General features: G+C 37.5%; 1 protein-coding gene across 1 annotated transcript in view; it reads right to left on the reverse strand.

Annotated features, from left to right (window-relative positions):
* The window catches only part of LTN1 (listerin E3 ubiquitin protein ligase 1), a 31,696-nt gene extending 14,919 nt beyond the window's left edge, over nucleotides 1-16,777 (reverse strand). Inside the window, exons 1-15 of the mRNA XM_072844807.1 lie at nucleotides 16,495-16,777; nucleotides 14,719-14,922; nucleotides 14,287-14,385; nucleotides 13,009-13,239; nucleotides 12,191-12,243; nucleotides 11,566-11,746; nucleotides 10,707-10,880; nucleotides 9,443-9,633; nucleotides 7,277-7,421; nucleotides 6,119-6,904; nucleotides 5,562-5,603; nucleotides 4,339-4,531; nucleotides 1,645-1,884; nucleotides 535-688; nucleotides 131-281 (exon numbers count right to left, since the gene is read on the reverse strand). Of these exons, the coding sequence (XP_072700908.1) occupies nucleotides 131-281; nucleotides 535-688; nucleotides 1,645-1,884; nucleotides 4,339-4,531; nucleotides 5,562-5,603; nucleotides 6,119-6,904; nucleotides 7,277-7,421; nucleotides 9,443-9,633; nucleotides 10,707-10,880; nucleotides 11,566-11,746; nucleotides 12,191-12,243; nucleotides 13,009-13,239; nucleotides 14,287-14,385; nucleotides 14,719-14,922; nucleotides 16,495-16,536 (2,886 nt within the window). The 5' untranslated portion in view covers nucleotides 16,537-16,777. The remainder of the gene's footprint in view (nucleotides 1-130; nucleotides 282-534; nucleotides 689-1,644; nucleotides 1,885-4,338; nucleotides 4,532-5,561; nucleotides 5,604-6,118; nucleotides 6,905-7,276; nucleotides 7,422-9,442; nucleotides 9,634-10,706; nucleotides 10,881-11,565; nucleotides 11,747-12,190; nucleotides 12,244-13,008; nucleotides 13,240-14,286; nucleotides 14,386-14,718; nucleotides 14,923-16,494) is intronic.
* Between the last annotated feature and the right edge of the window lie 198 nt (nucleotides 16,778-16,975).

A 16,975-nucleotide genomic window follows, 5' to 3' on the forward strand; every position in this document is an offset into this window, starting at 1 on the left:
ACCTCTACACAGACATACACATATTCACAACTGCAGTGCCACGTCAAAATAAAGAATGCTTATCACCCTAAAGGACAGAGACTTGAGATAAAATTGACTATCGCATGCAAGTCCATTATGATTTTCATACCTCAGTGGACAGAGACTCCTGCAATTTCACCCACTCAGTTTTGTTTGGTGTGACATGCTCAACATAAGCTCCCACAAGATATCCAGACTGTCCATCAGCTTCCATAAGCTTAGACAACAAATCACTAACTGTAGAGATCAAAACCTGAAGGCTGAGAAAACGAGAAAACACTGCAAACAAGTTTGGCACTATCCAGTAAAAGCAAGCTGCTTTATTTTACATTGATACAACGCTATATACATTTTCAAGTTTTAAGTTATGCTCTATGCAACAGTTCTACCTCTGACAGGCTGAAAAAACTCTCAGTAACACAGATGCCAATTAAATAAGGAATAGCACAGCACTGATCTTAGTTTGTTTCAGAGAACAACATATTATGAAATGGACATGTAAATCACAATTACCTTTTAACATCCAAAGAGGAAGACTGAATTTGATTCTTGACCCACAGTGCAGATTTATGCAAAAAGGTACTCTGTTTCTGCATACTCTGAAGTTGATGCACAAGTGAATTTACACCAGACATCCACGTGTGTTTTAATTTACATACAAGTAAATCTATTGTAGGGAAAAGAAAAAAAACAACAGACAAGCAAAACCACCACAAACAGGTAAACTCAAATTACAACCTACAGCATACAGCAACAATCGCATGTCTAAAGGTCCTAGAGCGGGAGAAGAATTCTCTTTTCTATGTGGTTATATGCAGTAACTATCACAGGCAAATATATAGGTTTCTTGTTGTAGACCAATTTTATTTGAGAATAAGAGTGATGTTCCTATTGTCTACTACAATATGTTCATATGGTCTTCAAAACTACAGATCTTCTTAAAATACTGAAATACTGAACTTCCACAACATCAATACTCATTTGCAAAGCAGCAGTGGTTTTCAGGTTAGTGTTGTCCTACTTCATTTCTACAACAACACTGCAACACTTCCTCCTTTGTATCTATGTCAGTAAATGCATATACTAATTTATCACTCTCAAATTCTGCATTCAAAGAATGTAAATCAGGATCTCAGCCTGAAAGTCAGATGCTGGTGGAGAGAGAAATGGATCACAATTTGTCAGAGCAACTTCACCAATATGAATGGTTTCAGAATAAATATATGTATCTTTAATGAAGTGATTGAAACATTTTTTTCATAGGAACCTCACACTGCAGAATGAACCAAAAAAAGCTCATTCTTTGTACTTCATAGACCTTAAATAATTTATGTAACACTCCAGAGAGTGTGGAATATCACAGCCCCAAAGATAGCTGAAGCACAGGGATACTCACATCAAAAAAGTTTAAAATCCTCGTAAAGTTGTACAGGACTTGCTGTTTAGTAGTAACTACTGGCATTGTAAACTAAAGCACAAATTTTCATGTCAGTTACAGCTGCAAGTGCTCAATGTCTGTGAACTCAATATTCTATTATATACTGAATCTGTTTCATGAAAAAGAAGATTTTAGATGTAATCATCAACTACGAAAAGGTTTGGCTGAAGTTTTTTCCAAATTACCTGTTAAGTGTGTAGCATCCTGCCTCTGAGCGCACAATTGGAAGATGGTAAGCAGCAAGTCTTCTGAGGATGGCATCAGTAAACACCCTTTAACTGAGCTGAAAAAGCTTGAGGCTACATCGCAGATGAAAGATACTGATGGTTCAGTATTTCCAGCTTCAGAAAGATCCTTAGCTTTAGACAGAGCTGCTTGAAGTTTATCAATAATCCTTTCAACAAAAGTTTCACCAATTAAAGATTCTATTGGGAAGAGGAAAAAGACAGTATGCTTTGATTACTTGATAAACACGATCATTCAAAGGCATCATAATAGTATGTACTGATTTGTTTTCATTTACTAATTTTGAATGCAAAATAAAGTGCAAAGTAGTTTCAGTTTGATGTATACTTAAACTCTCTTTCTTATTCCACAGTCATCCAGGATCACCTAGCCAAAGTTTCACATTGCCAAGTATCCTTTCTCTAAACCAGCTGAAGCAGCTTAGACAAAAGGTATATAAAATACAGCAAGTGCAGAGCGATCCCTTCCCTTTTTATTCCTTCCTAGCTTCTGGTAATCAATTGTGAGCCAGAGATTACACCTGGACCATTGCATATAATTAACCCAATCAGACCAATCTTCCATGAATATGCTTAGTTCCTTTCTCACTGAATTGAAGTAGGCTAATCCCATTTATCCTCAAACTCCACAGCATCCTGTGGCAATGAGTTCTATTATTTAATTATGAACTGCATGAAGAAGTGTACTTTTCTCTTTCCTCAAGCCTGCTATCTAAATATCTGTAAGCAATCTCAGGCTCTTCCGTTTAAAGAAACAATGAAAAATGTCTTCCTATTTGCTTTTTCCATACAAATTATGATTTTATGGCTCTTTACCACAACCCCATCCCCAATCACTTTCACTGTAAGCTGAAAAATTCTAGCCTGTTTTATTGCCTCTACAAGCAGAGGCCACTGCGTTTGCCTAACCATCCCTGACATCTTTCTTTGGGCATATACTAATTCTACCACACCTTTTTTCAAAAGCATATAGGAGAACAAGAATATTGCAGTGACCAAAACTACAGGCAGTATTCAAGATATTGACACATCAATGTTATAATAATTTTCCTTTGTCCTCTGTTCTTTTCACAGCAGCTCCTAATAACCTGTATACCTTTTTTATTGCTGAGTACCAACCTGCCACTTACAGGGAACCATCACAATGACTGAAGATCTCTTTTCTGAGTTTTGACAGCTCAGAGCCTACCATTGAACAGATACAGTTACAATTGTGCTCTTCTCATGTACACTTTTGATATTTATTGGTTTTGAAATTCATTTGTAATTATATCAGTTAATCATTCAGTATCACAACACACTGCTACAGCTCCCTGAAGTTTCAGTTTTAATTACTATGAATAATTTATCAGAAACAATTATCATATTTTCAGTATTTATCCCTTCTCCCCTTTAATTCCTATCATCTGATAGGTTACTGATCCATGAAAGGCCCTTCCCATTTACTCCATGACAGTTTACCTTGAGAAACTTAGATGAGAGATCTCATCAAAAGTCTTCTTGAAAGTCTACATACTCTATTTTGGCCTAAATCACTAAGTCAAGAAGAACCATAGTTCCTGAAGGTCTCTTAGACTTCATCCAACATGCATTAAAAACAGGTCACACAGCACCCAGCACAAAACGAATACCTGAGCTCAGCAATATCTCCAGCTCTAGAGCCAAAAAGCAAAGCCACTGGACAATCAGCCCTAGGACACCCCTGACTCACAAATCAGCAAGTTTGTTGAACTCGCTCTGGAGAGAGGGAACAGGTTTTCCTGATGCTCCTCTACATGAAAAGTTCCAATAACAGAAATAACAATCTTACAACACCTTCAAGATGCACTATCTATGAATATCCACTGCAGTCAACTTGTGGTGTGCATCTTTGAAACTTGAAAGCATCACAAATATGCCCAGCATTCAGATAAACTGAAGTATGTTACCTCAGGGATCAAAGCAAATGCCGAGTTTAACAAAACACAAATGACAAGTTTACACAGAAAACATCAAGAAAATTGAACTCCACTAGAAGTCTGTATCACAGATACCACAAAACACAAGGAAGAAATTAAATAGGATGTTATTAATAAAAAATACATTGTATATACAGCGTGACTACACATACACAGTTTTTAAAATACATGAATCTAACTGAAAATAGCTCAAAGCAATTCATAGGTCCTGTAACAAGGCATTACCAACACACACATGGGTCCATAACTATTGATTTTTTATATTCTAGTTTTGAAGGTAAATTTCAGATGGTATGGTTTAAAAATTATTATTATTTTACTGCACATCAGCTAATAAATCAAACTTACTTAAATTTTCCTAGTTTTCCAGACTTGTACATCTGAATCTGTTCTTTAAACACTGACTTTTGTTTAGCAATGCAGACCAAAAAAATTGCAATGTCACTGCTGCAAGTTAGTGTTTACAAAATTAAACTGGACATGGTTAATTGGCTCAGGTTAAAAACCCAAAACAAACAAAAAACCCAAAACAACAACAACAACAACAAAAAAACCAGAAGAAAGCCTAGCTGTTCCAAATTAAGTATTCTGGAAGATCTCAAATTCCTTTCAACCTTTTACAAAGCATAAGCGCAGTATTTACACTTCACAGACTCCAAAGAATAAATATGCTTACCATTTTTAATGTGTTGCGACAACACTAAGCTCAGGAGGGTCCACCTTTCTGAAGAGGATGATTCTAATGAGGCTGCTATAGGTTTTAAACTCAGGTGACACAGATCATCTGCAAGCATTACAAGTCTTTCTCCAAGTGTATCTCCTTTCAGCCAGTCAGAGACTAAGGAAAGTTTTGTTGTGCTTGAGCATGCCTGAATCACAAGAAAATAATTCTAATAATCTTTTGAGGATATTAACTTTTATTACTAACTAAGCATAAGATTAATATGTCAAACCTGCAAACACAGAGTGGGAATCATATCATCTGTCAAACAATAAGTCTCTACGTGTTTACATCTGCAACAATCTCCCCAACTTTCTTTTTGGTCAGAGACAGCAACTTATGGCTAGGTCAGACCTCTACTTTAGAGTGAAACAAGTCATCTGAAAGCTCTTCTTTTTCCTTTCCTCCAACTATAGAGCCCAGGGAATGCCTACACTGGAGTTAGAAAGATAACTTTTGGATGACCAGGTTGGCTGAAATAAAATCTATTTACAACATAAAATCTATTTACAGCATCTGAATTTCTCTAAAAAGAAATGGAAGGTCACAAATCAGAAAAACATTATTTTGGCGATAAGCCATTATGAGTTACAAAATTACAAAAACTGAGGATTCCTAAAATATACAGTATCTGTGAGGAAAGATATTACGGTCAATGCATTGGACTGTAAATTAAGTGCTATGAGTTCTTGTCCAAAAATTTGTAATACACTTCATATTTCATCCCAGGCGATCACTTAAATGTCAGTCCCTCAATATCCCATATGAAAAAACGCTATACTATCTTTTCCTTGTAAGCACGATGTAAGGGTGATGATACAAAATAATCATTTAAATTATTGGTCTGATACCCAACTCCATTCTCTCTAGGTTAGAAGGGATGACCAGAAACAAATCAGGAATCCCCCTGGCTCAAAGAGCAAACTGACCAAAAACAGAAGGGACAAAGATGCTTTTGTTTTGGTATCATAATTTCATTTCTAAGGCTGTCCCCAGATTTAAATGCAGTTAAACAACACTATGAAACTATTACTACAAGGTTTTCACATTATGGAAGTTATCACTACTTAAATAATAAATAAAAAAAAAGTCAAACACACACATGTAACTCTCAAAGCTAACACCAGGGAAATATTCAAAACTATGCAAAACAAGAACAAAAAAGTCTTAAGAGGTACCTTTTGAATTATCTGGATAAAAATAATCCATTTCAGATCCATCTGAAAAGAAAAACAAAATTCCACAATATTTAACAAATTCTTTGCTGAATAGGAAGCATTTAATACCATTTTAACTGTTTGTTTTACAACTTTATTTTCTGCAAGGGACAAGCAAAAGTTGCTAAGTTTTAGTAACAAAGTTATTGAATATATTAGTTTTGGCTTCCAAGTCTTCCTCTGCCACACAGATCAATAAGGGACTGTATTTATAAGAAAGGCCACTGATGACTAGTATAAAAGCACACTGTATAAAGAAGCAAGAACAGAGAAATTCTGATGTTACTTTTTTTTTTTAATGATTTATACCGTATAGAAAGGTACATATGTCATAAACTTTCACCCCAACACTGTCACATCAACCTTTCCTAAATCTACCTTCCTTACGCTGAACTTATCTAAGTTCATGTAGAATATCTTCCATTCCATAGCCCCAAAATAAAATGATTAACCAATCACAGCCCACAAAGAGTAGTCACTTTGACAAAAACTAATAACAAAATGTACAAGAGTCATACCTTTGTTAAATCATCAAGAACGATTTTCCTTTCATCATTACTGTTGCAACAATTAAGCACACTGTACAAAATATCAACCAGAAAATGGGTGTCTTTCCTCCAGTCTTCTTTCAGCCAAGTTATTAAATTCATATACAGAAATTGTACAGATGGACTTTCATGATGAGCTTTAATTTCGTTTTGTGATTCAGCTTGCGCAGAGCTTGCATCATTTCCCTGCTCTAAAAGTACTTGAAAAACTCTGTTTGAAGAAAAAGAATTGAGCAGGGCAGAGAGAAATTTCAAATGCTGTTCTGACTTCTGTTCATTGACATACACAATACTCAGTTCAGCAAGGTTGCAGACTAAATTCTCTAAAGGTTCTTTCCTTAGAAGTGAACTATGCTGCAAGTCAGCCTGTATTTCAGAGTCACTATTTCTCACTTCCGTGAGCTTTCCATTCTCTGTGTTTCTTTCAGATTCATCCTCATCTGTAAATCTGATTTTTAAAGATTTTCTGTTGTTTGGTTTTGTAGCGCTCTTTGGATTCTGAAGAATTTCTAGCATACCAGATATGGCAAACAATGATTTCTCATCAGCATCCAATGTATCAACATGAAGTACACACATTTTTAAAAGATGGTCCCAAAAATTTGACAACAGTTTCTGGAAAACTTTATCTGTGCCATCACCATTGGAGAGTTCTGCTTTAGCTTCCCAGGAGCTCAGTGTTTCTGCTATTTGATAAAATAACGGTCCATTTTGTAACCTGGGCTCCTTAAGTACAGCGTTGGTAAGAGGAATTAGCTATAAAAAGAAAAAAAAATTATTAAAGAACAGTGATCCAACTAGATGATCATTTTATTCTTTTTAACACCACAAAATTCTATAATTTTGAAGCAATTCCAAAAACATCAGAATTACTCATGCTTGAACACTTAATAAAAATATACAAGGTGGGATGCTTTTTTTATGTTTTTTAAATATAATTTAAACTGCAGAGTAAAAGGGATAATTTTATAGGAAAGAAAAAATTGACTAAATTCAGTAAGATTATTTTTTCCATAAAAACCAGTGAAACTTTCAACAGAGAAGTAAATCCTCACAGAAATTTACATTTTTCTTTAACTTAAATTATTAAATTTACACACAACAGTATTAAGTATTTCTAATAAATACCTGGTCATATATAAGCATTTGATGAATTTGTCTTTGGTCATCTTCATCTATTTTCTGTAGTATGGCAAAGCGCAGACATTCCATAAATGCAGTTATAATTGCTGAACTTTCTGAAGGGCTGGCTATTGCTCGCTCACTTGACAACCTGTTGAAACAACAGGTTGGAGGGAGGGCACGCTCAGTCATCTATGCTTCTGAGAAACCCAGTATGTATGTAACTAATGCAACCTTGGTTATGTTGTTCTTACCCAGTGTGGCGGCGTGCTCCCCGCGCCCCCAGCTCCCTGCACAAGCAGTAACCATCAGTGGGAGTCATCCTGATAGCTGCATCCAGCTTATGCTGGACCTTGAGGACGAATGGCAACAAAGTAGCCAAGGGCTGCCTGAAGCAGGGATCTAAACCTCTTGCTGATATGCAAATATGACTATAAGTCAATCATCTCACTCCTTAAATAGCAGACAGCCCAGGGCCCTTTGAGCTCTCCTGCACGGCAGCGGGCTGCACGCCAGGATCTCCCCTTGAGCAGGGACGCCTCTCAAGGTTACTCCTCAAGGCTGAGAGATTCCTTGCCGCAACAGATCCTCGGTAAGTGACTAACAGCATGCCAAACTTTGAAATCTTAGCTAAGTGATATAAAGGATTGATTGCGCACATATAATCCTTTAGACAGAAACCATTGACCAAGTCTGGGACTAGGACTGGATCCAGCCACACCTAGACTCCTCTCTGAGAAGGAGTTTAGAAAGCAAGGGGATCCTTTCCGAACCTAATGACTCAACGGGAGGGTCTCCCTGACAGTTCTGTCTGACCCTGTCCTCTACGCAATAAATGATCAAGTGTGCCTCGCCATCGAATCTTGTTAAAACACTGTCGCATTGAACTTTGTTAACTCCCTATTCTGTATCAATAAACTATATTTTTACTTCTCTCTTATGAGTGAAGTGCACTCTCACTCCATCCGCAACACCCAGACACCACCAATATCAGAATATAGAATCAGAGAATCATAGAATCATTGATAGAAGTCAGATCAAAACAAATTTAACAGGACGTATCTAAGGAGTCAAAACAATAAATCCAGGCATTTAATGTAACTTATATTAAAATAACTTTTTCATCTAGTTTTAGCATTCACAAAAAAATACCTATGTAAAAAGAGGAAACATATCCAGTCAAGCATACTGTCTACTGTTTCAGCTGTTTGTCAAAACTCCTTTGCAATTTTCTACACACACCACAGAGGTTTAGAAGGTGTCACTTTCTGACATTACAGAAAAAAGAAAAAAAAATAAAACAAAAACCCACCAAAAGACAGTTTCACCATAGCCAGTTTGAGTCTGACCAACTGTGATTTGTTTGCTTTTTAATGAAAATTAGACTACACAAATTACCATACAAATATTACAACCATTTTACTACTTGTAATAAAATTCTATACACTTTTCAAAACCGACCCATACATAACACTCTTCTCCAAGAGCTCTGCTAATGGCCACGCCAACATCAATCAAGAACTGATTTTTGTTTAAATAAGTTACATATTAGTCTTTCATAAAATAACTTATATATGCTTTTGAGTACGCAATGCACATGCATCTATTTGAATTAGATTTGATAGAAAGTTGGTTTTGATGTATTTTAAAGGCAAAAAATTATAGCAGTTTCAATCCTTTAAAAATCAGTACCACAAGATTTAAATTTCCTGCATATAGGAAATTTCACAATCACAATGCTAATCCCCAATAACCTCCGTAATAATTACACACTGATGAGAAGAGCCTGTTATCTTCAAAGCCACTCTTAATTTTAAATTAATTTCCCATTTTAAAACTTATCATGGAATAAACATGAAGCTTTGACAAGGAAAGATAAGAATGCTTTACTTAGGAAGATATAATAAAATCAAAAAGGTGGTAAGAAGACAGGGACAGCCACAAAGGATTGACTCTAGTTTTGGATATTTAAAAGTATTTTAAAAATATGGTTTTCAAAAATCATAGTGAAAACAGTCTTTTCTCAAATAAACAATTAATGCCTATTTAAATACCCTCAAGCCAAATGATACGTTACTTATCTTTAACTACTTAAAGAAGATTAGTTCTCCTCTTTCCTAATGTAAAGAGACTGATTTCAAAAAAATAAATAAATAAATTCGTGGTTCATACCCTTGAATTATAGAGCTGAAAAAAGTTCTGAAATATTCCAGCTTTGGTTCTGCAATGCCAGGAGGTACCTTGCTAATGAATGGCAAGAGATTTGGGTATATAACAGTAGCTAGTCCTCGTCCACCTTCTCGAAGCACTGTCCATAGCTTTGGTAGAACTCCCTTTCTGGCATTTACATGACTCCAACAGTCCTACAGAAAGAAACACACCTATCATAAATTAAATGAGAATACGTTGCCTTGGAAGAACTCCCAAGCTAGACATTCAATTTACCTCCCTATGTTGTAGCTGAAAAAAGTTATTGTAAAATTTAAATTCACTTGCCAGTATTTTTAAAAATTACTTTCTCCCTATTTCAGCTTGTGAATTTAACAAGTTAACATGATAAAACTGTTTCTGTATTGTTTAAAATCAATGGACCCTCCTTGTTAGCAAACTGCAATTAAAGGCTTCTGTTTAATAATGCTTTAAGGATGCTCCATAAAAATCATTATTGTAACTGGTCCTGTATTTAATTCTGAGTTCTTATTATCAAGAATAAGCAATGGACTTCAAAATCCTAAATTCAGAAGCATCACTAACTTCAAAACTCCCTTCAAAAATCTTCTGATGGTTACAAAATACCTTGGCACCTTCCCCGCACACCCCAAAGTTTTTTGTCATCTGATTTGATTTATCATAGTTCCAGATACCTGTATTTATAGCAAGCTGAACAAATATTTTTTTTCCCCCATAAATTGTTACAGTTCATACCAGCAGTTACAAAAGAGATCTGCAGCACTGAACCCTCAAAGCATCCCAGCCTATGGCAACAGCGCTCATCCTGCTAATACATTCAAAGCTGGTATTTCACTTAAAATTTAAAAAAAAAAAAAAAAGTTATAGAACCAAGCATAAAATTAGAAGGGAAAACAAACAAACCAAAAATGCACTGCAGGTCATTTCTGTAACCATCTTTATCCAAGAAAAAGGTTTTAAGTATTATTTTACTTATTAGTAACTATTTTTAATCAAAGGGATTCAGGTTAATTTAATTAAACTTATAAACAACTCTGACTATCAGACATGCTGGACACAATATATTTGAAAGTTACACTGAAACCCTAAGGAGGAAGAAGGAGCATGTAGCATTTATAAGTTCATGTTATTAATCATAAAGAAGACCCAGTCAAGCTGTTCCTCCTAATTCTACAGAGAGAACAATGGTACTTGATGAAAAGTTAAATTTGAGTAAAATATCTGCCCCTTAGGTTTCCCACGTTACCTCAATAGTGGTGACAGCATAAAGTACAGCTTCCCAAAGAGCAGGACACACCACTGCATCACTGTCGTCAATGCTGAGAAGAACAGCAGGACAAACTCTTGGTGCTTCAGTTTTCACCAGCTCAGGCAAGTACTGGCAAAAAGCAGAAGCCAGCTCAAAGAAAGCTGAGCGAACCTGACATAGGCCACAGAAAAACAAAATGTTAGTCAAATGACAACACTCTGTCACTACACATAGTTTATAACATTCCTTTTAAAGTCACTGTAACTTACAACATGCAGTCCCTCTATTTTATCACATCAGCAAAGGTTAAAATATTATTAAAAATAAAGAAAAATAAAGAAATTATTTGATAAGCCTGTTTATCACTAAACACGACTTCAAAATATTAAAATGCTTATCAAAAATTTTATTTTAATATACTTCTCAAAAGGCATGTTTTTCCAAAAGCACCTTAAAAATTTTAACAAAATACTACCAGAATCAATTCATCACTCTATGCACTATTGGTCTTAGCAGTCCAAAGACCAATAAAATGGTTTAAAAAAATGAAAATCCAAAAGCACTAAGAACACATGCAGTAAGCTGACACAGTTTGTATCTTTTACGTGAATTTCAAATGATGGCAGATTGCCAAGAAGTAGATGATGGCGATATGGAAATAACAAATCAGCCTATTGGGCAAATTTTAGAGCAATATTGTCGATTTAGGGCCTAGAAATTTGAAGGCTGTTTCAAACATAATTCAGCGAAGTACAAAGTTCATTCTTGTAGAATACAAGTAATTAATACTTGCTTAGGTTCAGTGTATTATCTTTAACTCAAAACAACCAAAATAAAGAAGAAATTAAAAAGTCACCTGTGGTATGCTGTGTTTGCCATATTTCCAAAATTTGTTTTGCGACAGAAGTGACATTAACTTTTCCTCCAATGAATGCATCTCTTTCTTTGGCAACGTGCTAAGCAGCTTTTTTAAAGCTAACAAGGAACAAGTCAGAATCCGGAAAAATTTGGCTTCCCTTTCTTCCTCTGGTACAGTTCTCAAAAAACAAAACAAAACAAAAGTGAACCATAAATAAATCAGTAGGCTTCTCAAGCTCTTCTAAACTGTCTAAACTAAACCACCTTCAGTTTTTCTGTGTTCTTCTTTTGATTTCAGATGCCAGCAATGTAAATATGTAAACTTTCCACAGGTTCTAATGCTACCAAATTACATTATAAAGTGTTAGAAAAAGAGAGAGTTTCAAGTCATCTCATCTTCCAGCTATTCAAAAATGCTACTCCTAAAAGAGCTGAAACAAGAATTAGACAACTGATAACACTTTCAAAAGCATTTATACTTTAGTCCCAAAGAAAGTTGCTGGGATCTGGACTCAAATAACTATTCTGCCTCTTGAAACAAAACTAAATCCACTATCTCCAGGGACAGAGAACCCAATACAGACCAAGACTGAAACCATATACGTTAAAACAGGCTAACATACTGGGCGTCACTGAGTGTATCTGGTGTTTCTTTCAGAAGGTGATCTTGAAGTACCTAGGGGGAAAAAAAATACATGTATACACATGAGAATCTAATATTTATATGTGAATAATATAGTCTACACATTATTCAGAAACAGCTCTACAATAAAACTTCACAACCTCTGAGTCAAGTCTTTTAAATACATTTTAGACATGCTAGTGAACAATAACATAATTTAACTGACTCCTGCTGAACATAGTAGCTGTGGTACTGTTTGAAACAAGAATTCGTAATACTTTCTAAGTTGCAGTCCTATGGCAAGAGGCTTCTGGTAAAAAGAAGCCAAACAAAACGGTTAAGTTTGCATATGATGGGCCAGCAATGCAAACTTTCACCTTTTTAAATTCGGACAATTCAATTTCATATATGACTGGCAGAAGAGCATCAACCTTGGTCAGAACTAAACTTGTAGAGGCTCTCCAAAACACTGCTCAGCATTCTTTAATCCTCTACCACTGCAGCTAAACTACTCCGGCATCATTATTCCATCTGTCAGCAACATTATGTGATGACTGAGCATCATTACATAGAAATGCATACAAGAAAATACACTTCATATTCATTCCTCTGGTTCCAGTCATTCTAACCACAAGTCAAAAAGACAGAGGATGTGTCTTTGCCTCAGTCTTCTCTTCACATTAGCAGGAGCAAAGTTTCAGGTCAGAAAGAAATTTAACCATGAAGAACAGATGGGGGCAGGATGAGTTCTAAACTTGTAATAAAAGTTGACATATACTCAACACAAAGCCTTGAAGAAATACATAAGTATAAACTCACATTAAGAATTTCATCTTTACAGAATGCTAAGGCTTCAGGTTGTTTGCTTGAAGGAAAAGCTTTTTCAAAAGCTGCTTTTGCAGCAGAAGCAGCAGGGGAGTAAGTGTCACATTGAGCAATCAGCCAGTATCCCATGATACTTTTTAAGTAAGGAGCTAAGTGTTTCTTTACTTTAAGAATCAGTTGCTCAAAAGATTGCTGAGTTGCTTCTCGCACACGGCGATCATGATCCTGTTAAAGAAAAAAAAGAAGAAAAAAAAAGGGAAAGGTTTATTGTTTTAAGAAATGTACCTTTGATGCCGGGTATTTCAAAGCAGAAGTGATGATTAAAAAAAAAAAAGCTCTCTCTCAGTTCAGCCATTTTTGCAATGAATTGGGCTATATAGATTTGAAAATACGCAACAACAACAAAAAAGTCTTGGTATCCCTAGATAAAGGGGAGAGTTCTAACTTAGCAGCATCATATTCCCAATGTGTCGTACATCCAAAATTGTAACCTTTTCCTGATATCCCTAACTACAGTTTCTATTTCCATTTTATACAAACATTTAACAGAAAGACAAGAGGCAAGAGAAACAGGAAGCCTTGAAGACACTTTTTGGATTAAAACGACCATAAGCCTACACAAACTGTACATCATTATCCATTATGTGTGTGTGAATTTAAACATCATGATTTCCTATGCTCTTGGCTCCTGAAAGAAATACTAGGAATTGCTCTAACGGATCAGAATAGTGATTCATTTCGTCCCATATCACATTTCCAACAGTAGCCAGTCCAGATAGTTTGGAGATGTATTAAATACATCGGAAAAATTATGGATTATATGGCTACGCATGGTCTTTTCATGGTTGTGGGTTTTTTTGTGTGTTTTTTTTTTTTTTTTTTTAAATATTAAGCCTGGTTAGATATTAGTCCTAGATCAAAAAGATTTATAATTATGTTAACTGAACAGTACATTCTGTTTAGCCGTTCTGGAATCTACGTAAAAGAACTACTCATGAAAAGAAATATCTTGTTATCTTTTTAACATAAAGGCCTAACAAACAGCTATCTCCATCCAGCAAGTGCAGCCCAGGCATCAACAGTTCAAGATTCCACCCACTGCCAATACTGAAACATCTCCACAATAAAGAACACTACTTTCCTTCAACTTTGTGCTTTTCCTAGAACAAGTCAGTACTTCCAACAAAGTTAGATATATCAACAAAGACTGCCTTAGAGGTTTTCACAGGAAGTATCCAGAGAAGTTTTTAATTTAGATACTTTAATACTTACTAGTGAGATTTTACAATAAATTCTTGGCCAGTAAGGAAGAACGCCTTTAACAACTTCCGCTTCTCTTTCCTTGCACATTTTCCCAAACTCTTGCATAGCCTAAAATCAAGATATCAAGAGCATGATTTAAGAAATCAGATAGATATGTTCTGTAATTTAGCAGCTTCTACCAGACATTGCAACTCTCTTTTTCAAAAATTAATTCATTTCTTGCAGTTGAGCATCTATAGAGTTAATTTTATGAATGCTCTGTCAGCATTGCGTGACGGACCTTTTTATAAGTCCTCCAAGATACTGTCTGGTTTGCAGTTCTAGCAAATTTACCAATATTAGATTAGTATTAGCTACCTTGATATATACCTCTCCCATCCTTAAGAAAAATGTATTGTCTTCCGATAAAAAAATTTAACGGGGGACAAAGGATACACCTACTTTTAATTTTGTTGTGATATCCCTTTTAGAAAGTTTTCGCAACACCATTCGAAAATCAGCATCCACAAGGCTGTCTATTTCCTCTGCTCCTTGAACTGCCGGAACATATCCTAGATCACTTTGAGATGTTCCAAAGCCAATAAACCCAGGTACTGTTCCACGTTCTTTGGCGAGGAGCTCTGCAGCTCGGCCACTGCTAGAAGGCTGACAAAAAACAGGGAAACAAGTCAGTTATCTATTTCAGTCATTTTATTTTATTTTGCACGCATCATGCATTTGAAATAATTATCCTATTTATATTGTATAATTAACCTTCTATTTAAAACAAAGTCTCACAGAAAAAGGTCACCTATGCTTTATACATAGAAGTTTGACCCAGAAAATTATTCTTGTCTTTCGAATCAGTATTCCCTTCTCTCATAGTGATTTTAATCCACAAATACTTATGGAAAATTATATTGTTTTTATATACATACAAAAAAGTATAACAGAAAAGTCCTTCTCTAAGTGAACAACTTATTAAGAAACCATTTACCCTCCTTCACTACTTGTTTTTACTAGTTCTTCTCATGTTATTGCATATGGACTGATACAGCTCCCAAGGAATGCTCTTCATATCACTGGGAAAAATAAGAGCACACACGAAACAAAGGATGCTACCAGCAACAAAGGGGCCAAGAAGGATTTAGAGGAATGGAGCAAAAGGGTACATATGTAACACAGCATAATACTATCCCATTAGTATTACAGTGCGTGTTTTGGAGTTCAGCATCTCTTCTAGTTTGCCTCAGTTAAGTCAACACCTTGCTCATCACATCAGTGGCTCATGTTTATGTCAACCACGCTCTTTTGAAAATACTGTCCCAAAACTGACTGATGCTTTAATGTTCTCTGTGATACCTTATAGTCCAAATACCTTCTATTTCCTAATGACAGTTGCAGTTTTCTGAGTTTGTTTTTTATTTTTTTAAAGTAATGACAATTCGCTGAAGTTCATCGTACTTTTCTGATTTTCTTGAGGTATGTAAGACACATTTTACCCAACTACTATATCTACAGACTAAGTCATTTTTTTCCTGAGCGTGAAACCTCAACTATAAGGACACGCTTCTTTGCGTTCCCTAGTCTTCTCTAAATACATGAGAGGGAGAAGACTTGTAGCAATTACCTACCCTGAACGCAACACTTCACCCACAGTTCTCCCATCCTGAGCGAGTGCCACATATGACGGATGTCACACCGCTTCAGGCCCGGTGGCAAGTCGGAGACACCACAACAAGTGCACTCTAAGGCTCTCCACAGAAAAATACACTAAATGTACCCGCCGGTACCTTGCGGAACTCACACTCGTGCTGATTTTGCAGTTACACCCCCCTACCCGTGCCCCTCTCTGGAAAGCGCGTACAAACGCCCCAGGAAGTTGCGGTCGCACTCCCCTAAAGCACGGGCCCAGCCCAGGAGTCGCCCCTGAGGCCCGGCGGCGGCCCCAGCCCCAGCTACGGCATCCGGGCCCGAAGACAGCGCCGCCTCCCAGCGGGGGACGGGCTTCGGCGGCCTACAGCCCCCTTCCCAAGGCACTGGGAAGGGCGGCTTTCACCTGCCCGCCGCTGCCGGAAGCCCGAGGCCCGAGCCCCGCCGCCCTCTCCGGCCAGGCCGCCCGCCGGCCCCGCTAATGCGGGGCGGGAAGGGCCCGCCGGAGCCACCGGCGGAGGCCGCGCGGTACCCGGGGCCCACGGGCGCGGCCTGGCAGTCCCCCGCCCCGCGGGGCGCGCTCACCCGCAGGTTGCCCTTGGTTCGCTGCTTGTTCTTGCCCCCCATGGCGGCGGCGGCGGCGGCGGCGCTGGGCACCGGCCGGGAGCGAGGAGCCGCGCGGCCGGGGCGGGAGAGCGCGGCGCTTCCGGAGGGCGGGGCCAGGCGCGCAGCGCCGACATCAACGGCGGGAGGCGCGTGGGTCCCCCGGCGCTGGCCGGCCTGCGGGGGTGCCGGTGGCCGGGGCACCGCGGGGGGAAACGGCACGGGCGGCCCCTCTTCCTCGGAACGCGTCTGTAAAAGGTGAGCCGGTGCTGACAGGAAAACTGCAAACAGTTTAAATAATCGCCGAGGCGTTGTTGTGAAATACAGCGATGTCATCTAGTTGAAATAGCCTTAAACTTTGTACCCGTCAACGGATCTTCAAAGGGCAGAGACTTCAAGCATACCCTGGGTCCTTTATTAAGACACGGTATCCTTCCTTGTACACTGACAACGGCTTAGGACT

This window comes from Ciconia boyciana, chromosome 1, assembly GCF_034638445.1.
Source record: "Ciconia boyciana chromosome 1, ASM3463844v1, whole genome shotgun sequence".
NCBI lineage: Eukaryota > Metazoa > Chordata > Aves > Ciconiiformes > Ciconiidae > Ciconia > Ciconia boyciana.